The sequence below is a fragment of the Crinia signifera genome, chromosome 1 (assembly GCF_055691185.1).
Source record: "Crinia signifera chromosome 1, ASM5569118v1, whole genome shotgun sequence".
Classification (NCBI taxonomy): Eukaryota; Metazoa; Chordata; class Amphibia; order Anura; family Myobatrachidae; genus Crinia; species Crinia signifera.
This window is the reverse complement of record NC_139217.1, coordinates 424,377,531-424,405,498: the sequence shown is the minus strand read 5'-3', so window position 1 is coordinate 424,405,498 and position 27,968 is coordinate 424,377,531. Positions and strand designations below refer to the sequence as shown.

Below are 27,968 nucleotides of genomic sequence, written 5' to 3'. Positions count from 1 at the left end.
GGACACTTTCACTTTGCTCTCCACATCCATCGTGATTCCTACACAGGAGGCAAAATTCATCCACCTCCTCCCTTCAACGGAGAATACAGCTTGCTACAGCAGTCCTACATGGATACAAGTCTCCAAAGGGACACACAGTGGTAACTATACCCATGTTCTATTGTGTATAATTGAATCCAGTGGAAAGCGATTTGCACCCCCAGTCCAAAAGGACTACATCGTTCCATTCGTGACTCTATTCAGGCGGCATCAATAGGAGCGGATCCTATCGATTTTTTCAAAAACACACTGGCACACAGAGAGGGCCATTCGAGAGTTTTTATTTCCCCCCATATTATATGGTACCATTTTATTGTTCTTATATGTTTATGAATTATGTCTATGGTCTATGCAATTAAATGTTTTTTACTTTGATTATCCCTCATTGGTAAGCGCTACTTTATTTCTTAATTAGGACTGTGCAGCGGCTATTTGAAAATTTCACGCTGCCTCGGGAGCCTATCGAAGCTTCCAGTCCAGCAGCCAATCAGAAGCCACCGCTGCCACTCCTGATTAGCTGCTAGACCGCAAACTCCGATTGGCTCGCAAGCCAGCGTCATATTTCAAATTAGCTGCAGACTTGATCAGAGTCTGAAGAGCCAGGCAGCCCACCACTCTCTGCCAGATGTCACCAAGATCCAATGATACTCCCCCTTGGCAACAAGCATCACACTCCCCCCTTGGCAACAAGCATCACACTCCCCCCTTGGCAACAAGCATCACACTCCCCCCTTGGCAACAAGCATCACACTCCCCCCTTGGCAACAAGCATCACACTCCCCCCTTGGCAACAAGCATCACACTCCCCTTTTGCCAACAAGCATCACACTCCCCTTTTGCCAACAAGCATCACACTCCCCTTTTGCCAACAAGCATCACACTCCCCTTTTGCCAACAAGCATCACACTCCCCTTTTGCCAACAAGCATCACACTCCCCTTTTGCCAACAAGCATCACACTCCCCTTTTGCCAACAAGCATCACACTCCCCCCTTGGCAACAAGCATCACAAACTCCCCCCTTGGCAACAAGCATCACAAACTCCCCCCTTGGCAACAAGCATCACACTCCCCCCTTGGCAACAAGCATCACACTCCCCCCTTGGCAACAAGCATGTGACTCCCCCCTTGGCAACAAGCATGTGACTCCCCCCTTGGCAACAAGCATGTGACTCCCCCCTTGGCAACAAGCATGTGACTCCCCCCTTGGCAACAAGCATGTGACTCCCCTTTTGACACAAGCATGTGACTCCCCTTTTGACACAAGCATGTGACTCCCCTTTTGACACAAGCATGTGACTCCCCTTTTGACACAAGCATGTGACTCCCCTTTTGACACAAGCATGTGACTCCCCTTTTGACACAAGCATGTGACTCCCCTTTTGACACAAGCATGTGACTCCCCTTTTGACACAAGCATGTGACTCCCCTTTTGACACAAGCATGTGACTCCCCTTTTGCCACAAATATTTCAGTCCCCTTTTGCCACAAACATTTCAGTCCCCTTTTGCCACAAACATTTCAGTCCCCTTTTGCCACAAACATTTCAGTCCCCTTTTGCCACAAACATTTCAGTCCCCTTTTGCCACAAACATTTCAGTCCCCTTTTGCCAACAAGCATTTCAGTCCCCTTTTGCCACAAACATTTCAGTCCCCTTTTACCAACAAACATTTCAGTCCCCTTTTACCAACAAGCATTTCAGGCCCCATTGGCAACAAGCATTTCAGTCCCCCTTGGCAACAAGCATTTCTCTCCCCTGTGGCAACGAGGATGAAACCCCATTGGCAACGAGCATGAAACCCCATTGGCTTTGAGTATGTAGGTAAGCGCCACTTATGTGGCATAATATGTAATGGGCATCATGGTGTGTTGTATAATATGTAATGGTACTGTATGTATCACGGTGTGTGTGTGTGGCACAATATGTAATGGGCATCACCGTGTGTGGCACAATGTGTAATGGGCATCAAGGCGTGTGGCACAATGTGTAATGGGCATCAAGGCGTGTGGCACAATGTGTAATGGGCATCAAGGCGTGTGGCACAAAGTGTAATGGGCATTACGGTGTGTCGCACAAAGTGTAATGGGCATTACGGTGTGTCGCACAAAGTGTAATGGGCATCACGGTGTGTGGCACAAAGTATACTGGGCATTACAGTGTGGCACAATATGTAATGGGCATCACAGTGTGTGGCACAATGTGTAATGGGCATCACGGTGTGTGGCACAATGTGTAATGGGCAATACGGTGTGGCATATGTAATAGGCATTACAGCTTGCAGAATAATATGTAACGGGCATCACTACATGCGGTATAATGTTACGGCTGTGGGGGGTCAGTCAGATCCGTGCAGGCTGCCATGTGTAAAAAAAATATATAGATTATCAAATAAATATGAAAAAAACAAAACACAGCGCGTTCACCCCCCCACAGCCGTAACATTATACCGCATGTAGTGATGCCAGTTACATATTATTCTGCAAGCTGTAATGCCTAACAGGCATCACTACATGCGGTATAATGTTATGGCTGGGGGGGGGGGTGAACATGCAGAGTTTTTTTTTTTTTTTCATATTTATTTAATAATCTATTTTTTTTTTTACACATGGCAGCCTGCACGGATCTGACTGATCCGTGCAGGCTGCCTTATCTACTGCTCTCAAATACGAATGCATACTGCCGCCATCAGGAAATAAGAATCCCGTAAATAGGGCAGATTCTGCCCTATTTACGAATTGTATTATCCCAAAAATATGGCTGATGCCAGTTGTACCCTCATCGGTCGTATTCATTAGTAAATTTCCCCTAGTGTCTTTAGTTTTAGCTCTCATTGCTATTTTTGCATGCCTGCAACAAGTTTCCTCTGAATTTATTTGACAGAGGTCACACTGACATTCAAAATATATCAATCTAGTCATGGCAAAGCATCTCTAGGACATCTTGTCCTCCATATATAAGATAAGCATTCTCAAGAAAAATAAAAACTTAATGCCTGCACTCACACAAGTACAGCTATTTGTGGTGGTTCTAAAAAGAGAAAATCAGGGAAATGGCGTGAGCGCATGTGCTGAAGGGTGGTGCGGGTCGTAGCGTAAATATTTTTTAATAAATATGGATATCCCATAAAACTTAACATAGCTACAGATTTGTATTTAATAGAGATAATTTTGCGCAGGAAATTTGTAAATGCAGTCGATAAAATGAAAATGTATAGGTATATATATGAAAATGTATATAATACATACAGATAACCGGTGATGGCGATGACCAGTGGTCAGAATACAGACACCAGCATCCAGATGTAGAGAATGACGACAGGGGCGAGTTAAGTATACTGAACCTCCCCCTGTCCCTCCCAACCCAAGCACTCCCTCCCCATAGCCTAACTCTAACCCTCTCTGCTAGTGCCTAACCCTTGTTGAAGTCGTGTTGCATTTACACCACACTAGCATACTCTGGACGCCATTTTGGTTCGGAAAGTTATGTAAATAGTGTATAGAAGCAAGTAGGAATATTGTGAAAACCCAGAAGGCAGACATGGTAATACACATAGACCCATACTACACACTAAAAATAATAAAATATAGTTATATGGTTTAATATCACTACACATAGTATTAATGGTAATACAAAATCTCCATTTTTAGTATCTATGTGTTCAGTCTCTCAACCGCAGCTCTCCGGTGTTTGTTTTAAGTGCGCAGCATTTACCAGTCAGAAGTTATGGACAAAATATATATCTTACAGTATGTTATACATTGCCATGAGGACGGGCTAACTGAAAGATCCAGCTGAAACCGGTGTGCATCCTTACTGTACCTGATGTACTCTATCAGGAGAAGCGAAACCTGACCTCTTGGCCAATAAAGAACTTTACTGTACCCTATATAATGCTGCGCATGTACTCAGGACTTTCTCTTCTATCTTCTATTTTGGACTGTGCTCAGGACTGAATAAAGATACTCGGACCGAGTAGAGCCGCGTGTTGAAAGACGGTAACTGTGCTTTTGTATTGTTGTAGTTGTACTGTGGCTGATTGTGCTTGCTTCTGTTTTTCCCCCTTTTCATTAGTTATTGTTAAATATTGTGTAGGTATTTGTATATGGTGTTGTCATTTTATATTCTGTTACCCTTTTGTCCATTAGGGACTCAATACATATGGTTAAGGACTTTGTACCCTTACTCAGAACAAAAGCCAAGTCTCGTGTATAATATTAGCAATAAGCGAAAGGGTTTAAAGGAATAATTCCTGGTGCATTTAAGAGTGTTTAAGTACTTAGTACTGCAAAAAATACCGCCATAAGGGTATCGGTTCAGCATGAGATACGCTGATAAGGTTCACTACGTGGCGCTACGCATTGGTTCGTCCGTAGTTAGGAATAAATGGTATCAGTTTACGAACACATTACATAAACTGTGAAACTTACTTATTGTCCATCGGTTTGGGATTTATTTTAATCTAACACCATAGTGTCTAAACCTAAAACTAACCCCTCCATACAACATCATCCACACCTCTGGTACCCCATACTTACATTCAGCTTCCTGACAAATTGGGATTCTGGAACCAGCATCCTCATTGATGTTGGCATTCTGCAGCACATACTTTGCCTGTGATCAGCTCTCCAAGTATCTGTGCAATAAACCCGGTGCCTTCACAGACCCCTTAAGTAGTATAATATTAACATTTTACTGTGGAATACATATATACACAGAGATAGATAGAAAGATATATCTCTATCTATATATGCATACATAGACACACACATACACACACACACACTATCTATGTATAGACCTCTCAATCTTAAACAAAGCAATATTTTGTGCGTTTAGCCTGACTGCAGGAGGCCGGGTTAGGGGTAACGTAGTCATCAGGGCGGACACCTCTAGCTCCGCATTAGGTCTCTGCGAAACCACAAAGTACTGCCAAAGCAAGTAAGTGATGCCACAGTACCAGGTCTGCTTTGTTCTAATCATGCCAACATTTTATCAGTGTCCACATGATAAATATTTTAAAAACAAGCCCAACCTGGTTAAAATAGGTAAATTGTAAGTGTTTTTTTCTCTGTTTGCCATTTTACAGTAGAGTATAAGCAAACACAAAATAAAAAAAATAATAAAACTTCTTAAAATGAAAATACGTGATGTTGCCCATAGCAAATCTATTATTTTCTAAGATGCAATAGAGAAATGTTGTTAAAACAGAAACGGATTAGTTTCTAAGGGCAAAATCACCTCTTTTCATTTTTAGAAGCTTTAGTAAATTGACCTCTCAATCTTCTAAAATGGTTAGCACAACTTAAATAAAATAATTATCATGACCAAATAAAAAAGATCATTCTTTGTGTTAGCCCCGGGCTACTTGGGGGTTGCAATACAAAATTAACATGGTCTCTTAATTATTCAAAATATTACAATTAAATTACAAGACAAATCTGTGGGCAATAAAACGCCCATTGTTGCTGGGAATACAGCAGACAACAAGGAACAATAGATGTGCAGGGAGGCATGCCAAGAGAACCAATTCTCATGATCATTATATCATTATATTCATTTCCGGTCGGGGCCGGGGATGGTCGCACACACGCGAGCTCCCATCCACCGGAGCTTACATCCCCGGCCCCCAGAGCAGCGGGGAGACGCAGACGAGGGAGGACGGAGGGGAAGAGGGAAGGTGACCTGGCGGCAGCTACCCGGCTTCCGACGGCACGGTGTCCACCCTCCCGGCCGCACCGCCAAGGCCCGGCACGACGTACGATACACAGCAGCGTGACCTCTACTGCGAGGTCAGCGCCAGGGAAGCTAAGGGAAGCTTCCGATCACAGACGGATCAAATACCACCGCCGCCGCCGAAGACACCCGCGGCACGGAGCTGGCCCCCGGGAAGACGCTGGTGACTCAGGGCCCAGGAGGGAGGACCTGGCGGCATGATCACAAAGACGGCTGCGGCCCCCCCCCCCCCGGCGCCCGGCTGACCCTCACATGAGAAGCGATCAGGCCGCAGGCCCCGGCTGCTGATCCCCAGCACCAGAGGCTGTAGAAGACATTTTATGCCTCTGGCGTCGCCCTCCAGGGAGGAGGTACGTCTGGACGTCTGGTCCATTGGAACTCAAGCCAGGGAGGGCCCAACTCCAGCCCTAGGCCCCACTGACTCCATCAGGCCCCAGTGACTCTTTCTCCCCCCCCTCCCCCTCCCCCCTGCTGGCTCTCCACGCTGTTCCCCTACAGGAAGCTGGCGCCGCAAATGGCTGCCTAGGATCTGTGCAATCAGCATATGTAACCCCCTGTGTACCCTGTGGTTCCCCTGTGTGAAAACTGTACTGTCCCTGCTATAACTGCGGTATCTTGCTCATACTGTTACCACCCAGCTGCTGCAGCGACCAGTGGCGCCGCTGATGGCTGCCTAGGCGCTGTGCAGCTTGGTGGGTATATGTTCTGTGTGATACTGTAATGTCCCTGCTTATATTGTCACCTACCTGGCTGCGCGGTGCCTAGGCGCTGTGCAGCTTGGCAGGTATATGTTCTCTGTGTGGTACTGTACTGTCCCTGCTTATATTGTCACCTATCTGGCTGCCGCAGCGACCAGTGGCGCCGCTGATGGCTGCCTAGGCGCTGTGCAGCCTGGGGGTATATGTTCTCTGTGTGACACTGTACTGTCCCTGCTTATATTGTCACCTACCTGGCTGCTGCAGCGACCAGTGGCGCCGCTGATGGCTGCCTAGGCGCTGTGCAGCTTGGCGGGTATATGTTCTGTGTGATACTGTAATGTCCCTGCTCATATTGTCACCTACCTGGCTGTGCGGTGCCTAGGCGCTGTGCAGCTTGGCGGGTATATGTTCTCTGTGCGATACTGTACTGTCCCTGCCTATATTGTCACCTACCTGGCTGCTGCAGCGACCAGTGGCGCCGCGGATGGCTGCCTAGGCGCTGTGCAGCCTGGTGGGTATATGTTCTCTGTGTGACACTGTACTGTCCCTGCTTATATTGTCACCTACCTGGCTGCTGCAGCGACCAGTGGCGCCGCTGATTGGCTGCCTAGGCGCTGTGCAGCTTGGCGGGTACATATTCTCTGTGTATACTGTACTGTCCCTGCTGTACAGCTGTGCTACTCGATGAGCATGTGTTGCCAGCATGAAATGTGTCTGTAACCTATGTAATGCCTCTTCCCCCCCCCCCCCCCTTCATCCCTGCTTGATGCTGCACTGTATATCCACAACAAATTCCGAGTGTGCGCAAGCACACCTGGCCAATAAAGTTGATTCTGATTCTGATTCTGATTCTGATGTCATATTAATCCATTCAGCTATTATAAAGCACAGTAAAAGGATTACACTATTAAACAAGTATATAGGTTATGTATTCAGCTAAGTGCTAAACCACATAACATACAGGGTGAACGCTCTACTACACTTCAGAGTCCATCATTAGAACTATACACCAGGAGAGAGAACGGGATGCTGGCAGTCAGAATACATGCCAGCATCCTGAATAACACCTAAAGACCAGCGTTGGAATTCTGACATCAATGAGAATGGTGATGCCAGAATCCCGAGTATAAAGTATATAAAGCATGTTAGCATTAGGACGGGGTGGTTACGTTTAGGCACTAGCGGGGGACTTAGGGTTAGGCTGTGGGGCAGAGGGGTTAGGGGGAAGGCAAGTATACTGTTGGTATTCCCTACTTCAGGATTTCAGTCAAATTCAACAAAGTGTACAGCTGAATGAGCAATGGTGCACCCCTGCATTGGTGAAGAGGAGTTTTCTCTGCAAGGATGATCTGTCGTTCATTAATCACAGGGTTACTAACTATGGCTGACATCCACTACCATTGAGCACTTTACAATACTTTCTTCTTCGATATCCAAAAAGGGGTATTACAAAGATACATGAAAGGAACAGATCTTTGATAAATCAAAGAGAATGATACAAGTTAGAATGAAAACCATCAAAACTTAATAAAATGAATACATCGGAGATTATGGGCTCTTTTAATGCATTGCACCTTACACATACGTATTATCGCTATATACTGAAGAAGTAATTGTGCACAAGTATCTATGGGGGGGAGAAAGCCTTTTTTTCACTTGTAAGATTACAAGTTTGGCTATGCCAAATATTTAAAGAAAAGCAAGGATTATACTCACGATAATACCTTTTCTTCGGAATACTTCATGGCAGCCATTACATTGGGTTCATCCCTCTCTCCTCTCCAATTAGACAGGTAGTTTTTTTCCCTTAGGATCCAGCCCCTCCTCTATATAATCTGGCACCTCCCCATAGACCATAGTCTTTGACTGTCTCTGACCTGATCCTAGGGAAAAACACAAATAGGGAGGGCCAAAAAATTTTTTGGGCTGCCATGAAGTATTCCGAAGAAAAGGTATTATCGTGAGTATAATCCTTGCTTTCTCCTTCATACTTCATGGCAGCCATTACATTGGGATGTACCAAAGCAGTAGGGTGGGTTATACTATACCTCAAGCCAAGACTTGCTTAAGAACTTCACTTCCAAAACTAGGGCTCGCGACATCCAATGCATAATGCTTAGAGAAGGTATGCAAGGAAGACCAGGTGGCTGCTTGACAGATTTCCTTAGCCGAAACTTTGGCCTCTCTCGCCCAAGAAACCGCCATTGCCCTTGTTGAGTGAGCCTTAATACCTTCCGGAACCTCACGCCCAACTTTCCTGTAAGTGAAGGCAATTAGTTCTTTTAGCCACCTTGACATTGATTGTTTCGATGGAGCCAGCCCTTTCTTTGCTCCCTGAGGAATCACGAATAATGCTTCTGATTTCCTGAACTCCGTTGTCCTGTGTAGATATATCTTGATAGCTCTCAAGACATCTAGTGTATGCAACTTTTCCTCTTTCTTCGTCAGAGGATTTTGGAAAAAACAAGGCAAAACAATCTCTTGACTTAAATTAAATGAGGAAACCACCTTGGGTAGAAAGGACGGTTTGGTCCTCAATACTACCCGATCCGGGAAAATCTTCAAATACTGTTCTTTAATGCACAGAGCATGAATTTCTCCCACTCTTTTTGCTGAAGTTATTGCAACTAAAAATAACATCTTCCATGTTAGAAACTTTAACTTTGCTCTGTCCAACGGCTCAAACGGAGCCTCCATTAATCCATTCAAGACCAAATTAAGATCCCACTGGGGGATTATTGACCTAACTCTAGGCCGGATTTTCTTGATCGCCTGGCAAAATCTTTTAATTAAACTATGCTCTGCTAGCCTCCTGTCTAGCAGCACACTCAGCGCCGATATTTGGACCTTGAGTGTCGAAGCCGAAAGTCCTTTGTTAAGCCCATCACAAAGGAACTGTAACACTTGGGGAATGTTCGCTTTAGGAAAACTGAACTTGTCCTTGGACCATGCTGCGAACACCCGCCATATTCTATAATAGATTTCTGACGATATCTTCTTCCTTGCTTGGAGAAGTACCTCAACTACTTCTGGGGATAAATTTTTGTCTCTTAGTTGCCGCCTTTCAATTTCCAGGCCGCTAAATTCAATTTGTGAGGCTCCTGACAATTGACTGGGCCCTGCTTGAGCAAATCTTGAGTCACTGGAAGAAACACTGGACCTGCAATCGCCATGCTCTCCAACATGGGGAACCAAGCCCTCCTGGGCCAGTAGGGTAGGATGGCTATGACTTGGACCCCTTCCGTTCTGACCTTCCACAATGTCCTGTGAATGAGGGAAATTGGAGGAAACACATACCCCAGTTTAAACTCCCAACTCTGAGATAGGGCGTCCACCCCGCTTGACCCCCAAGTTGGGTATCGTGAGTAGAATTGTGGCAGTTTCTTGTTGGCCGCTGACGCCATGAGGTCCACCTCCGGTTGTCCAAACTGCTCCACTATTCTCTGGAAAACTGAGTCCTTCAGTTCCCATTCGCCCGGAACCACGGTTGTACGGCTCAAATAGTCTGCGAGTTGATTGTCCTCCCCCACCAGATGGAGTGCTGATATGGACAACAGATTTTCCTCGGCCCAACACATGATGTTTCGAACTTCTTCTAAGAGCACGTGACTCCGTGTACCTCCTTGTTTGTTGACATAGGAGACGGTAGTGGCGTTGTCCGAAAAAATGCGCAGATGCGCGCCTCTGATATCTTCGCTGAAGAATTGTATCGCCTTCCACACGGCTCTTAGTTCTCTGTGATTGGAGGAAAACTCTGCCTCGCGAAGGGACCACAGACCTTGGCAAGTCTTGCCCAGACCATGAGCCCCCCAGCCCACGGCGCTGGCGTCTGTGGTAATCACCTTGTACCGGGGGCTTGCCAGTGAAGACTTTCTTGGTACTAGCTGATCGGCTTCCCACCATAACAGGGATTCTTTGACTGCCTCTGAGATTTTTATCTTCCTTTCCAGCGGCACCAGCCTTCTCGAGTAACCTAGGAGGGACCACTGGAGAGGCCTCATCCTCCATCTGGCCCATGGGATTATGTCCACCGTAGACGCCATCATCCCCAGAAGGCTCATTGCTGCTCTGAGTGGTATGCGATCCTCCTCGTAAATCGTTGAGATTAGTTGCTGAATTTTTTCGCATCTCTTTGTGGATAAGGACATTTGAAACCCTACGGTATCCACCAGCACCCCCAGAAACTGCAGACTCTGTGTTGGCTCTAGACAGCTTTTCTCCCAATTCAATAGCCACCCGTGCTTTTGAAGAAACTGAATGGTGTAGTCTCTTGCCGTGATCACCTCTTCTTCTGACGGCGCCACAATCAGTAGATCGTCTAGATATGCCCATATCATGACTTTCTTTTTTCTTAGTTCTTCTATCAACACCACTAGAACTTTGGTAAAGACTCTGGGTGAAGAGGTGAGGCCGAATGGCAGACAAGTGAACTGGTAATGACCGTGACCTATGCAGAATCTCAGATACTTTCTGTCGTCTGGGGAAATGGGAATATGGAAGTAGGCGTCTTTCAGGTCGATGGAGACCATATAATCGTTTCTTCTCAATCCCATCAGGATAGACTTTGTGGTCTCCATGTGGAACTTCCTCTTCTTTATGCGCAAGTTTAATTTTCTTAAATCTAATATAGTTCTGTAACCTCCAGAACTTTTGCTGACTATGAAAAGACGAGAATAAAAGCCGGCCCCTTTCTCTTCCTCCGGGACTTCCACCACTGCTCCTGATGCGATGAGTCCCTTTAAACTTAAATTTAGAGCTTCCCTTTCTATCTTCGAAACTGGGATCTCTGAAACACAAAATTTTGCCATTCTTGGCCTTGACATGAATTCCAGCCGATAGCCAATCCTGACTACCTCCAGAACCCACCTGTCTCGGACGGTTTGTTTCCAGATGCGAGTGAAACCCAACAGCCTTCCGGCTACCTGGGCCTGCTCCACCATGGGACCACCGTCACTGCTTCTGTGTGGCTCCAGAACTTTCACCTCTTTTCTTGACGTACTGCCGAAAAAAGGCTCTAGACGTCCCCTGAGCGTATCTGTCCCGGACAGACCTGCCTGGCCTGTAGGACTTGGCCTGCCTATACGCTTGCCTGGAAGAATATGAGGAAAACCTCCCTCTTCTATCCTGTGGTAATCTGACTGATTTACCACCTGACATTCTTTGAATCATCTGATCCAAACGACTGCCGAATAGGAAAGCACCCTCATAAGGCAATGTCGCTAGTTTGTTCTTTGAATGGGAATCTGCCGCCCATGATTTAAGCCATAAAGCCCTCCGGGCCACCAACCCTGACGTCAGGGATTTTGCTGCAAAATCAAGACCATCCAGAGAGGCCTCACACATATAGTCCACCGCTAGCTGAATCTGGGTAAGACTCTTGCAGATTTGATCACGGGAAACCTTCTCCTGTATGTCTTCCTGTAAGGCAGAACACCAAATCCTGAGTGCTCGAGAGAGGGAGGCCATGGCCACCCCTGACTTTAGTGAGACTGAGGCGGAGATATGCAATCTCTTTAGAGCACTCTCCATCTTTTTATCCATCGCGTCTTTCAGTGACGCCCCATCCTCAAGGGGAATGGTAGTACGAGTCGTCACTTCTGACACTGCTGCGTCGACCTTAGGTATATTACACCATTTAATGAATTCTTCATCCTCAATGGGAAACATTTTTTGAATTCTCTTAGTCGACCCCACTCTCTTGTCGACACCTTGCCATTCCTTAGCTAGGATATCCTTCACAACTTTATGTACTGGAAAAGATCTCCCTTTTTTGGATCGATCCTCAAACAGTGCATCAAACTCAGATTTTGCAGGCTGTTTATAGTTATGTGTCCTATAAAGATTCTTTAGCACTGCCTCTACCAATTCCACATTAAACAGACGCTCGTCCTCCAATACTTCGCCTGACTCAGCTGACGAGCCACCAGACTCCTCCTTGTCCACATCATCATGCACAGACGCATCCTCATCACCCTTATCAAGGCTAGTCTGGGACCTGGACCTTTTATTTCCTGCATATTCCTCCTTGGAAATAAAATTTTTCTTCATCCAGTCTCTCATCTCAGCCAATTGGGCCGATATATTCATTCCAACATCCTTCTTAGTTAGACATTCTAAACACAGCACTGTCTCTCCGACAAAAGCTCTATCACATCCTGGACAGACTTTAGTATTCTTAGTTTTAGCCACTTTCTTTCTGGGCACTGAAGGCACACTACAAGACAAGAAAAAGAAACTAACTATCTGACTGACAAATGGTAGAATAGCGTGTCCTCTATGAGAGGACTTACCTGGGCGGCGGTGTAACATTTTTCTGAGAGGCATCCTCCATGGTAACACTCTTGGCTAAATCCACAATGTTCTGCGCAACAAACACAGCCCAGCGCCTGTAACACCGACCAGGCGCTTTTTAAACACATGCTGCACCAGCAGCCGGCGTCCCCCTCCTTCCCGCCGGCGCCAGTCAGACAGGCGCGCACTTCCGCGTAGCTGGAACGCACGCGGCCGTGACCCGCACGCCGCGTGCATCCGCCGGAAGTGACGCGCGTGCACAGCCTGAGTCTGGAGCGTCGGGGGAGCTCAGCGTTACCCGCAATGCACATCGGAGCCTGCCTCCGGACACCGGGAGCTTTCGCCAGAGACGCAGATACCTGACCAGGTGATACTCACATACACTAAGCGGGGAGGGACGCCGTGGGTTACCAGTACATGTCCTTGCCACCGGCCCCGGACATACTTCTAGGCTTAAGGCACCGCCAGCCTGACCGCCCAGGTCTCCGATAGCATAACCAGCCTATCGGGTATAAATAAAAAAATTAAAAAAAAAATAAGCACTGACTGACTACCTGTCACAGACAGAAGGAGACAGGAAAAAGACTATGGTCTATGGGGAGGTGCCAGATTATATAGAGGAGGGGCTGGATCCTAAGGGAAAAAAACTACCTGTCTAATTGGAGAGGAGAGAGGGATGAACCCAATGTAATGGCTGCCATGAAGTATGAAGGAGAAATCTCCATGTAATTATTCTGTAACTGCAAAATGATGGCTCTTGCTGTTAAAGCATTAGGTCACAAAGAGGTAAAAATGGCACTATATCCCAGTATCACTGTCCCATGGAGCTGGATTCACATACAAATTAATATATTATATTTGACTAATGTATGACAATAGGAAGATTAGTATTACCAAGTGGCACAAAACTGAGGAAGACAATGGAGATCTTCTGTAAATCATCTTACCTCCTCCTGAGCTCATTCCATCTAGTGACATCTGCTTCTTGTCATTCCTACAATGCATGGAGTTTACAATCTGAAAAATACAGATTAATGAAAATTAGAGACTTCTACATTTCTATCATATGAAAATCAAAAAATAGTGTAAAAATGATCCTTGGATTACAAAATACTGCCGTATTACTGCAGGTGTCTGTCCCACTGCTCACCAATAATCTGCCCTTTTAAATACATAGGTGCCGGAAGTGCAGGGGCCCATCTTCCCTGTCAAAGTTACATGTGTTACATAGATTTTTCACCTTTGGATGGTACAAAAGGGGCCATTACAAACTTTTTGTATGGGGCCTAAAAATATCTAGTTATGCCCATGCTGCTTACATTAACCTAAAGGTGCCCTGGAATGGAGATTGTGAGCCAGGCCTTCTCATCCAACATCAGTGCCTGCCCTAACCCTCCTAAATATTGAGAGTCCTCATTGATGTAAAGGTCAGGAGTCTAAATACTTATGTCCATATAGTGTATGTGTGTGTGGGTGTATATGTTAATTACTTTTTATAATATTGTCTAGTTCAGTGGTTCCCAAACTGTGTGTTGTGGCACCCTAGGGTGCCTTGGGGGACTTGCTGGGTCGGTGATCCAGGACCAATTCAAGTTTTTTATTTCCATTAGAATAGTCATATTGGGACAAAGAGAAGGGAATCCTGTCCATTGCCACATAACTGATCCCAAGGATGAGATATAAACACAATTTATTTAACTTAATATTTGTTTCTGACTTTAACAATGAGAAACCTTTAGCCTAAGGGTGCTGCGAAAACATTTCTGATGCTTTGGGGTGCCGTGATTCAAAACTTTGGGAACCCCTGGTCTAGTTGATATTAAGTAAGATTCTACCAAATGAATCTTCTCCCAGAAGTGTAAACTACAAGAAACTATTAATTCATTTTAAGAAAGCTACTAGTAAGACGATCCAAAGATTATATATAGCCCCATCTCAGTCTAAACATATGTCCCCTGAGGCCACTGGGAGATGTATCAAGTGTGGGATGATGGACGAAAAAAAATTTCATTGCTTTTGGTCTTGTAGGAAAATTCTGAAGGATTGTTGAAAGGTGATACATTACATTAACTTACTATTTGGTTCACTGGTAAACATAGATCCCCATGCGTGCTTATGTCTTATCTTCCGTAGCTGGCCCTCCCTATCCAGCCCACTTAGACACATCCCCCTTCTCACAATCATACTCACCCTCTCCAAGAAGCTTATTTTGACCCATTGGATAAAACCTTCTACACCCTCTATAAGTGAGCTGAAAGACAGACTCCTTCAACTTTTACTATTGGACATCAGGTCCCTTCAATTCAGTTCTTCACCCTCCATTAATAAATTTCACCAAAAATGGGATCCATTTATCAATTCATTAGACTCTGAGTCCCCCATATTAGCCAGCGTCCCAGCCCTCACTACTAGGTAACATTCACTTGGATGTTGGGATTTGGTTCGGCATCTTTAGAGATCTCTGCCTCTGGGGATGTTGGGGTTCGGATTCGGGAAATGACATGGTACTGATTCCAAATGAGTATAACCCACACCAGACCTGTCGGGCTAGCCATGGAAGCCAATATTTATATAGATATAAATATATAATCACTTCGAGATGAGCCCGTTTCATTCTTTCTTACTAGTCTCTCTTACTCCCAAACTCTGGACACCATACCTTTACCTGAAGGATAAGTCTAGCTATCCTATTCATACTTTCATTACCCCAGGATTGCTGACTTTTTAAATCTCCTCTCCGGGAGAAGCTTGAATGTGACGTCATTAAGCCCCACCCCCATGCTTGAAAATTACCCGATTGCACATCTCCGTGGAGGGGGCGGGGCTAAAATGACGCGATTATGACTCTTTAGCCCCCACCCCCTCATCGGAGATAAGCATATCAGGTTATTTAAATGGTGAGTCGGGAGCCGCGATCAGGGGGGGGAGCGGGGGTCCCCCAGAAACCGGGACCCTCCCGGCCATTCCATTACCCTCCTTGTTGTACCCCTATGTTTACTCTGTCTTGTCTAACTCCCCCCCCCCCTGAATACTACTGCTACCAAAAACAGTGTACATTTCTAAGTGAACCATAACTATATTGTTGATCAGAGTTTTTTCTTTCTCTAAATGTTATTCCTATTAATATATGTTAAATGTGACGTAATCGTTTAACTATCGATCTCAACTATACAAGGTGGACATTTTCTTGATGTAATTTGCATCTAGCCATCTCTATGTGACATCCATAACGCCTGTATATCTGTTACTCTTTCATATTATGCAAAACCAATAAAAAATTTGAAACCAAAGAAAGCTACTAGTAGCTCTAGTCATCAACCAAAATTCTGTATCTGTAAAATCATGCCCAAACTGGCAAGCTACGCACACAAGTCTACACTACAGCACATCTTGCTGCGGTGAGCTACGTGCAATACACAGGTCTGCCATGTTTCTGTGGCCATGAATGTATTTCTCTGTAAATATTAACCCAGACAGAAGACTGAAACGTAGCGAGGGCAGTATTGTGTATTACGTGAAGCTGCAGGTGTAGACATGCCAGGAGACACTTCCTATGACTCACGGTGGTCTCCTCCATAGAGACAGACACTAGTTAGATACTGCCATTACTAATTAGGGAAGCAGCATGACAGAGTACAGAGCGTAATGACCCAGCACCAATGACCATTACAAGTTATTTTTATACACAATCGGTTTCAAATTGTTAAATAGATAAACCCAAGGCAAATGTACATTTTCTCCCAGCATAATTGAAATATAATTGGTTTAAACAGACCATTAATACCAAGCATTTGACAACCGAAAAGGAAATGCATCTTCCTGTCAAATAGTCTTCTTTCATCATATTCCTATTTTTCATTTAGCTTCCAGAGATTATCACTATATCTTCTTGAGAAGCTGTTACACCTGCGCCACCTCTGGTCAAATGGTGGTAGTGTAAGGTCACAGCAATTTCCCACTACCTCTCCAAAGCCCCGAGGACTGTAATATGCAGATTTATCTCCCCAGGGCTCTTGTGGTTCTGTATTACAGAACCAACTGCATAATGGCAGGAAGTTACTATTACATGCAAACATTTTTATTAAACCCTTTTAGCAGGGCCGGTGCTAGGGTGTATGGCGCCTCCCTGCAAACTTAAATTTTGCGCCCTTCCTTCCATAGCCCATACAGGGAAAACTAATGCTTCAAGAAAAGGTGCGCCCTATCATTTTCGATTCACGCTGGACATCAGACCGGGAAAGTGACACAGAGAAGAACACATTCAACATCACAAGATAGTGACCTGTCACTACTTTTACTTTCCTGATCTAACGTCTGGCGTGAATTAAAACTGCACGATAGGACGCAACGCCAGAGGGAAATCCTAAAATATACACCTTTAAATCCTATTTTCACCGAGGTAAGGGTGAGTTTTACCTTACTTAAGATACTGTATACTTGAATATATTTTTAGCATCCGGGAAGCACAGGTCTTATGTACACTATAACATGCTCCTGTTTTCCCATTAAAAAAAATTAGTGAGTGCTATGGGGGAGTTCATCAGATAGATAAATAAATAGACAGACAGACAGAGATAGATATTAGACACAGATATTGATAGATATAGACAGTCTAATGTCTATCTCTGTCTGTCTGTCTGTCTAATATATATGTCTGAGTCTGAGATAGATAGATAGATAGATAGATAGATAGATAGATAGATAGATAGATAGATAGATAGATAGATAGATAGATAGATAGATAGATAGATAGATATTAGACAGATAGGCAGATATAGATAGATATTAGACAGATAGGCAGATATAGATAGATATTAGACAGACAAGCAGATATAGATAGATATTAGACAGATAGACAGACAGATATTAGAGAGACAGCCAGACATAGATAGATATTAGAGAGACAGGCAGACATAGATAGATATTAGTGAGATAAACACATAAAACACTCACTCAGTCAGCTCCTCTGTAGGGTCCCGGGCCATCTCCATTGAACATGGGACGGCATAGCTCCACAGCACTGGGATCAGCTGGGGGCATCTAGTGGCACCTGGCAGTACTGCAGTCAGCAGTAACTCCAGAGCTGTCTGTGTGGATTTTCTTCATTTCTCCCGTTCTCATAGGTCGATATGCAAAATAAAGAGAAAAGAAAAAATACAATGTGTAGAACTGTATCTTTCGTTTTCAAATATACAGGGGGAATAGAAGAGGGACGTACCACACTCACAAAAGGAGTGTGTTATTCAATTTCGTAAAGGTATCTTTTTTGGTGGTAATATAGCCTTCACCAGAACCACCCTGGTGTCCAATAGCATAAAGTTAGGCGTACGTTTTCACTCACAAAAGCAAGGTGTTACAGTACATGTAATGGTTTCTTTATAAAAGCAAGCATACCAATAACTCACAATTGGCAGGAATTTTCAAAACACATCTGGGTTTCTTTATCTTGAAAAAATTATTTTATTGCCAAAACATAATAAAAAAGGAATCTGACCATGGGTACACTGGAGATATATTTACAGGTGGGTGATAGATGTTACATAGGACTCACGCTAGATATACACCAGAAAACTCTCCGGATAAGTTTAAAGATGTTGGTGAGTAAACACCCAGTACCTCTGTTTAAATGTCCAGCGTATACACAGGATGGTCCAAAGTATTAAAAACAATTGTGCAAATCCAGAAAGCCATCCAACGCGTTTCGATGTCAAATCTTTTTCAAGGCCTTGAAAAAGATTTGACATCGAAACGCGTTGGCTGGCTTTCTGGATTTGCACAATTGTTTTTAATACTTTAGACCATCCTGTGTATACGCTGGACATTTAAACAGAGGTACTGGGTGTTTACTCACCAACATCTTTAAACTTATCCGGAGAGTTTTCTGGTGTATATCTAGCGTGAGTCCTATGTAACATCTATCACCCACCTGTAAATATATCTCCAGTGTACCCATGGTCAGATTCCTTTTTTATTATGTTTTGGCAATAAAATAATTTTTTCAAGATAAAGAAACCCAGATGTGTTTTGAAAATTCCTGCCAATTGTGAGTTATTGGTACGCTTGCTTTTATAAAGAAACCATTACATGTACTGTAACACCTTGCTTTTGTGAGTGAAAACGTACGCCTAACTTTATGCTATTGGACACCAGGGTGGTTCTGGTGAAGGCTATATTACCACCAAAAAAGATACCTTTACGAAATTGAATAACACACTCCTTTTGTGAGTGTGGTACGTCCCTCTTCTATTCCCCCTGTATATTTGAAAACGAAAGATACAGTTCTACACATTGTATTTTTTCTTTTCTCTTTATTTTGCATATCGACCTATGAGAACGGGAGAAATTAAGAAAATCCACACAGACAGCGCTTGAATATATCCTTACCCCCTTTTTTGTATATCATTGTCTCACTTGTTTTTGGTTGAACAAGTTTTTTGGTTATATTGAGCTGCTCTTCTGTCTTTCCTGCGCCTTGGAAACCTCCAGTATTATATATTATAGTAACTCCAGAGCTGTCCACAGATCACTGTCCTCTGCCTCCCCCGACCCTCACGCTTCCCGCGGCGCTGGTAAGTGCTTCATGTTGCCGGTGCTGCTGCAGTTTGACAGACAGCGGCAGCCAGCAGTAAGAGGGTGCAGAGCGGGGAGAGCACCTCTACTGGCCAGCGCCTCCCTGCTTTGCATCCCTCGCTGAGCGGGTTCCGCCGGCCCTGCCTTTTAGTGCTGTGAGAGATCCTCAAAATATCCTTTAAAAATGCCAGCGTCACTCTCAGCGACTCTTCTTTTATGGATGCAATATTTAAATCAACTTCAATTAATTTACTTGGCTGTATTTACATTTAGTTTTACTACAAGAACAGTCACTGAGCAATGCTGGCATTTTTAGTGGATATTTTGAGGAACACTTACAGCAACATTGGCACTTAAAGGGTTAAACATACTGTATGTGCTTTAGGGCTTGCTCTATCTAATGTACTGTTCTACAAGAACACTGTGTGTGTGTGTGTGTGTGTGTGTGTGTGTGTGTGTATGTGTGTGTGTGTGTGTATGTGTGTGTATATATATATATATATATATATATATATATATATATATATATATATATATATATACACATACACACATATATCTATCTATCTATCTATCTCATATGAGCTAGTGCAGGGCTGTGTGATGCACAGCAAAGGGCATGTGATAGTAACCTCCAAGGTGAGGGAAGATGCTCGCACACACCTGCCCCCTCCCCCACCACCCATAAAGCAGAGTTTGGGGAAACATCCTCTCCGATCCAGAGCGGGCTCCTCCATGCAGTCAATTGGGGAGTGTGGCTATAGCTGTGACCTCCCACACGGACTTGGAGGACCCACTGCCGGGTACGGGTGACTACTGCATTCATATTCCATGTCATGGAAGGTGCCAGCACAAGCGGAGGAGCAGGGTCTGTGGGGTCTCCCACAGTAGCAGCAGCAGCTCCATGGTCGCTGGGATTATTGCACTAGATCTCCGATTGTGGGATTCCGCTGTCATTGGCAGAGAGTTGCCACTGGTGATTTTTATCCCCACTGAGCATTGGTGCTGTGCTCACACCTGTACAGGGATCGCATGCTGATGGATGATGGTGTCACCGTATAATGAGAGAGAAAATGGCAAATTTATGATTTACATTTTTCTTGTTTGCAATTTCTGTGGATGGACAGTGACATTTGTAAAACCTGTTCTTTGCAAGCACATAGGACCTAAGGAGAAGCTACCTGCCAAGTTTCAAGATTGTAGGCCTTGTGGTTTAAGAGATTTTGTGATGCGTCCATATATTGGTATACCTAAAGGCGTACACAGGACATGCCATTGTCATGACACCATCGATTTATAAATACCCTTTTAGCAGTCACCTGAACTCATGAGAAGCATTTCCAGTTTTTCTGGCAGTAGAATAGAATAGTAGAAAATAGCAAATTGATGATTTGTGTCTTTTTTGCAATTTCAGTGGATGGACAGTGACATTTTTAATACCACCTAGGACCTAAGGAGAAGCTACCTGCCAAGTTTGAGGACTGTAGATTATATATTTTCTCTTTCTATCAGTAGTATTGTGATGGTTCTTCCTACAGGCAATAATCCTAGCTCGTGTTTTCCCAACAGGGACTAATCAGGTTTAGCTTCCCATTGTTTGTGTAACTTCCTCTACAAAAAAGGTATGTCCTTCTTTAACCAAGTAAACAGGAAGTCAATATTGCTAGCATGTCCTGCACTTCAGCAAAGACTAGGTTTCCCCAATGTTCGTTTCATTCATGGAAAAATGTATTACAAATGCTTCATTACAAAGCAATAAAAATAAATGGGCGAATATAATGCGGGGGGGTGGGAAGGGCGAGCAGCTGAAGGTGAGCTATACGGCAAGCAGTGCCGATAGCTCGCCATCAGTATTCAACTCGCCCCCTGCACTCGCTGGTTCCACGTTGCATGTTCCCTGAGGCGAGTTGGAAACGGCGAATGTGGGTGTCAATACGGCGAGGCTCACTGCTATATGCAGTGGGCTCGCTGTATATTCTATGAACTTCGCCATTCCAGCGAATTCTCACCACCCTCTGACAGCGAGGATTTCCGTGGAACCTAGAATAGGGTGAGCAGCCGGCGAGGGGGTTGGATAGCGAGGATGGCTTTTCCTCACCAAAAAAGCCCCCTCCCTGCTGCTCGCTGAGGGCATTGAATACCGCCGAGGGCAGTTAATTTCACACATGAAAAAAAAAAAAACAGGAGTTTAAGAATTTGTGCCCAATTTTAAATATATGGGGATTTAATTAACCCCACACACTTAATTAACGTATATATGTAAATATTCATTTACTAAATAATATAAATCTGCACACAGACCATAGAAAAATCAATCATTAAAGTGTACATACTACTGTACAATCAGAAGTGCAGCATCATATATCGGGGATATCTACAAATCCCCGGTTTTAACCTGTGTTGAGGATGACAATGAATAAGATAAAGAACCTCTCTAGCATGGACCATGGTGGTCATCTCTAATACTTTTACAGGACGATGTTAACAATTTTAAATCTATCTAGAGCAAAGTTCCATTTCAGGGGCTTAAGGTGGCCATACATCTACAGATCGATTGTCAGATCTGGCTGGTTGGAACAAAAACCTGGCAGTATCTGAATGACAGTTTTTGGTAGTTTTCCAGCATTTCAAAGCAAATGGTCAACTGTCATTTGCTCTCATAAATTACCAAGATTTTGTTCCAACCAGCCCAATCTGACAACCAATCTGTAGATGTATGGCCAGCTTTAGACACACAAATAGACTTGAGTGAGATGTATCAAGTCTTCCAAAGAGGAAAAGTCTAGGTGGTGCCCATAGCAACCAATACGATTCTGGATGTAATTTTTAAATAATGTGTGAGATAAAAAAAAATAACTAGAATTTGGTTGCTATTGGCAACAATTTCACTTGGCTTCTTTAGAAGTTTTGTTGAAACGCTCCTTTGGTTTATAATGGTGCAATTAATGAAGAACAAGAACACAACATCGTAGTGAACACGAGAAACACAGCAGGAAGAGTATAGCCAAGATAGACATGGAAAAGCTAGTCAAAGTTTCCAAAAACATTTACATACAATCTAGGACTTTTTCTTAACATGGTATAATTTACAGCAGTGGTGGTTCCCAAACTCAGCCTTCAAGGCACCCTAGCAGTCCAGATTTTAAGAATATTCATGGTAGAGCCCAGAGAGGTAATTCACATTGACTGAGGTACCTGTCCTTAAGCATGGCTATTCTTAAAACCGGGACTGTTGCGGTGCCTTAAGAACAGCATTTAGGTCATTGTAGCCTCTCAAAATATGTGTACATTCCCGCATTGAAAAATAATTTCCAGGGACACTTTGTTGTATGGTTCATACATGTAAAGCATGTTATGCGTGCTGCGACCGTAGCTCTACGGCCTTCATCATACAATGTTCACTGTACATAGATGTAGTATTTTCTGCTTTGATAACAGGGAATTCAAAGTGCATCTCTGGTGTACTGTGCCGTTGGGCAACTCTAAATTCAATTCAAAGCCTACAGTAGATAGGACAATGCTCTGGCCAACTGGTACTTATGCGGGTGACCATTCCAAAAGAAAACAAAAACCCAGTGCATCTGATTTTAGTGAGGATCGAACATATTGAGGCACAAGTGTATCTTGTGGTATTCATTGTGAACATGGTTGCTGTATTGCAACACATCAGATTTAAGCAACCTATTACCCAGTATGTTCTAAAACTATTTCACTATCAATCCAGACCATATTCAGTATAAATGGTGACACCAGCTGCAAATGTATTACTCCTGCCCCAGTGAATCTGGCAGCAAAGTTCCCAGCAGTATCCAACACGACATCTTACCTTCTCAAAGAAGTTTGTATCGCACAAGCATTTCCTGAAGAGTTCTATTTTCGATTCCACAGAGTCTCCAGCAGTCTGACACTGGGTTAATGTCAATACACCAGTGGAACGACAGAACCGTAGATAGGAATCGGGATTGATTGCGGCTGTACAGAAGTCGGGGGGAGGCAGTTCCTGAAAACTGGAGATGACGGAGTTAAAATAAAAATAATACACGCACATATACAATGATAACCAGACAGCCAGTCTTCTGTATTTCTCTCCCCAGTGTGTCCACAGGCGAGAATGGAATTCAACAGTGTGCTGCTCTGATGATGCTGTATAATGAGATAACCAGTGCTCATTATGTCCGTGTAATGCAATTGGAATAAAACTACATTAGACCACGGCTTCTCGTCTATGAAGCGGTGCATGGAAGTTCTCCCACTGACCAGCTTACTGGAAGGGAGAAGGTCTGTATGACTGGGAAAAACAGACAGAGCCCCCAGGGAGCTCTGAATTGTGCAAGTTATAAACAAATGCAAGTTTCATGACAAAATGTACTAGCAGTTGCACAGATTGCACAGACGTGCTGGTGTCATCGTAATGGCAGCAAGCGACATGTGTGACAGAAATGTCATAGGCACGGAACGGAGAGTCTGTGACTAAACTGTGAAATACCAGGCAACATGCAAAGGAATTCTAGTAAATTGAACTATTTTTGTTTTAGTCAAGCCAGAAAGTCTCCAGACACCGACAGCAGATCTTGGTTCCAAATCTAATGTCATAATCAAAAAAATGTTTGGAGGTATGAAGGAAAGCCCAGGCTGGGATAGGAAACAGTAATTCAGTCATTATTACAACAACAACAAAAAACATTATGATTTATAAGGTGCCATTATGAATTGGAAGATATTTGTAATGCCCAAATAATGTACAGTATGTAGTCCAACAGTCTATAATAACTGCTTAACCCTTTCAGTGTCAATGTTGCTGTGAGAGACATGCATAGTATCCACTAAAATACCAGGGCTGTAGTCGAGGAATATAAATCACTTTAGTTATTACCGGGAAATGTTATGAAGTCAATTACTTGAAGTTTAGGTAAATATTGGACAAAGAGACCACGGTAAAACTAGAACATTACCTGTACATGCAGAGGACGTAGCCAATTTTGAGGGCCTAATTCTGACCTGATCTCAGGGCACATGGGTAAAATCATGTAACATATTTAGAAAGTTAGATTTGGGCGAGTTATTTTGTTGCTGCGCAGGGTAAATACTGGCTTCTTTATTTTTACATTCCAATTTAGATATCCGTTTGATCACACTCCACCCAAATCTCTCTCTGCACAAGTTACATCACCAAATGTGCCCCACAATCAGGTCTGAATTAGGCCTGAATCGAAAAATCATGCAAATGCCCATAATGGGTTATATGTAATAGGGTCCGAGTTTGCCATAGGTGCAGGATAATTGGTCTATAATAGAAAGATTTGTTTTAAAGCGGCATTTATTTGCATTGCAAAACCAGGTTTGGGTACTTGTGTATTATCACGGCACCCCCAATTTCCATCGCAGGTCATTGTACAACCAAAAGTCACATCGCATCGATCGCATGCGATGCAATGCGATTTTACCTGATTTGTAATTATACAGGCACCCAGATGCCTTATTACCATGTTAAATGGCCCCCCAGACCCAATTTTTAATTGTATACCCACCCTCATGGATCATTAGTATGTGAAATGCCTCCCCCATTGTTAACGACACCCCACTATCAACGCCAACCCGAAGCGTAGCGAGCCCGCGAGGGGCGGCGGTACGCGTCCGCCAAACTTTTCATACCCCCACTATCCACGTCGGCGTGGAGTCGATTATATAAAGTGTGGCGAGCGCAGCGAGCCACCGAGCCCGAAGCGTGGCAGGCGCAGCGAGCCCCACGAGGGGACGCGGATTACTTCACATGTATTCCGCGTGCACTCGCCACGCTTCGTGCTCGGTGGCTCGCTGCGCTCGCCACACTTTATATGATCGACTCCACGCCGACGTGGTATGAAAAGGTCGGAGGACGCGTACCGCTGCGCTCACCACGCTTCGGGTTGGCTTTCATACTGGGGGGGACGTTAACAATGTGGGGGCATTTAACATATTCATTACCCATCAGGGTGGGTATACAATTTAAAATCGGGTCTGGGGAGGGCATTTAACATTGGAGTCTATGGGAAATCGCGTCGCATCGCATGCCATTATAATGGCATGCGATGCGACGCGATGTTAAAATTGTATACTGTTCCCGGGAAAAGCCTGAAATCGGGTCCATCGCATGCCATCGCATACCTTAATTAGTGGTATGCGATGCGATGGGCACCGTGATAATACACAAGTACCCAGGTTTGTTTTGCCTTGTAAATGATTGGTGCTTAAAAAATGTATGGCTATTATCAGCCAACTTTGGACCGTATTTTATTTAATTAACTATGATCCAGCTATATCACAGTGGCATAGTGGCAAGGTCCTGCTGGGAGGGGAGTCAACCACAGAAACAGTATCAGTGGCTTTCAATTAACGGATTCAAACTCGCAGTGGAGGAGAGGTGCCCCCTTGGGAGTAGGAGCCCGGCGGCAGATGACCCCATTGCCTCCCAGAGTTACGCCTCTGCATAGCTGCAAACAGTGCAGATGTTCACGGATGAAGTGCTGGTTTTGGCAAATTGACGTGATCTCAATTAAGTGGAAATGTTTTACTAAATGTAGGTGGGATTTGGATCAGATATTTGGTCAAAATTGTCAATTAAGCATATCTGCTGTGTGGAGACAGAATATTTGGTATAAAAAATATACCTGTTATTTATTAAGTTGCACTCATTGTATCTTTATATGTTTCATAAGTTCAAGTGGTGAGAACAATACAATCATAAAAACACAGAAGGGTGTAAATGTAATAGCCTGTGACACCCCACCAATGTTAGCAAGTGTAACTCATTGCCTTTGCCTTTTAAAGAAGTGCCACTAGTACATCATCTATAAATCCCTGGGATCTCACAGATACGGGATCACAGGATATTATTTACTACATTGAAACTTAGAGCCGGAAGGCCGCAGTTTACGAGTCCTAGAGTGCCCAGCCGCAGAACACACCCTTACCCCCTGCGCGCGCGCGCGCGTCTCCGTATCCCCTCGCAACCATGTGAGGGGATGTGTTATGAACACGCATCCCCACGCATGTGCCCGCAGCTGGAGAAATCATTCCATGGCCGCAAAAAAAAGTCAGCGGAGGCCGAGATATATTTGCATGCTCTGGGAGGAAAACAGGGCGGGCAGCTGACGTCATGTGATGTCAGTCACCCGCCCGCGGCACACTGCGTCACGCCCGTATTTGCAAAGGAAAGCCCATTGTTTGCATGGGGACGCCTATGAAACCCTGAGCGTTCCCATGTCCCAGCGCCGCCGCCGCCACCACCTCAAAAAAAGCAAAAAATTTAAATGCCCCCAAAATATTCAGCCATCACAGAATACTCCTAAAATCATTTACCGTAACAGAAAAGCATTTGCTTTATGCTGCACAAAGTCAGTAATAAAGTAAACCCATCCTCAGCCAAATAAACAGTTTGTCTTGTGGTTAACACATAGTAATGCAGAAGTGAGTCTGCTGTAACCAGAAGTTTATTAGACTTGGAGGCATGCACAGACTATAGTGTACACCGATGGAGCCGCACAGCCATTCGAAGCACACATCTCATCCTGGAACACATAGTTACTGCTTGTTAACCATATAAACTGTAATTCTTTGAGATTGATATATATACATCCATTTCTGAATTCATTCCTGCATTTATATGCTAGAACAGTGGTTCTCAACCTCGGTCCTCAAGGACCCCCAACAGTGCACGTTTTCTAGGTCACCTGGCTGTTGAACAGGTGCACGCATTAGTCACCAACACATTTTAAAAGATCACAGGTGGAGCTAATTATTTCACCGTTGATTGTGTGTGGAGACCTGGAAAACGTGAACTGTTGGGGTTCCTTGAGGACTGAGGTTGAGAACCACTGCGCTAGAACACACAGTGTAATACTGTTAATACGTGTTACTGTTATTAAAAGGTATCTGCATAAAAGAAAACAAATCTATACCTGCTACAGTGTGACACCTGCGTCATTTACCTCAATTATCTTGGACAATGTAAATATGTAACTATACTTTTCCTACCTGATTTTATTTGTTTTATTTCATTAACACTTTATTCTCTCTGTCCGATAACCACCTTAACACCTGTAAACTCTCCTACATTACTTACTGAACTTTACTGAACCTCCTCACACCCGCAGAAACATTGTTTATCAATTTCCAAACATTCTAAACATTCAATCTCCCTGAACCAACTTCTCTCACCAGATTCTTGTCCTTTCTGCTGATAATTCTGTACCACATCTTAAAATATAGAAACAGGTCTTTATGAAGTAAATTCAACTACTCTTCAGTTTGCACATTAGCCTTTAACCCCTTCCCGACATTTGACGTACATTTACGTCATGGTCGGGATGTACTTCCCGACACATGACGTAAATGTACGTCATGACTTCAAAGTGCCACCGCGTCTAGAGACGCGGTGACAGAGGGACGATGTCTGCTGTCCCTGACAGCAGACATCTTCCCTCATTGCCCAGGGGGGGCAGCGATGCCCCCCGCCATGGGCGATCGCTGCGATTGGCTGTTCAAACGTGAACAGCCAAAAGCAGCGTTTACTGTCTGATGTGTAAAATTTAGACTCTGCTGCCCCCTAGTGTCCAAAAAAATTAAAGGAGGTTGAAATAATGATTTAAAAATAAAGTT

The 27,968-nt window shown here is 44.1% G+C and overlaps 1 protein-coding gene across 2 annotated transcripts in view; it reads right to left on the bottom strand.

Annotated features, from left to right (window-relative positions):
* Window positions 1-27,968, bottom strand: part of ARHGEF28 (Rho guanine nucleotide exchange factor 28) — a 229,529-nt gene that overhangs the window by 119,807 nt on the left and 81,754 nt on the right. For both annotated transcript variants that reach the window (XM_083151902.1, XM_083151903.1), the window contains exons 6-7: window positions 23,158-23,338; window positions 13,709-13,778 (exon numbers count right to left, since the gene is read on the bottom strand). In XM_083151902.1, the coding sequence (XP_083008028.1) occupies window positions 13,709-13,778; window positions 23,158-23,338 (251 nt within the window). The remainder of the gene's footprint in view (window positions 1-13,708; window positions 13,779-23,157; window positions 23,339-27,968) is intronic.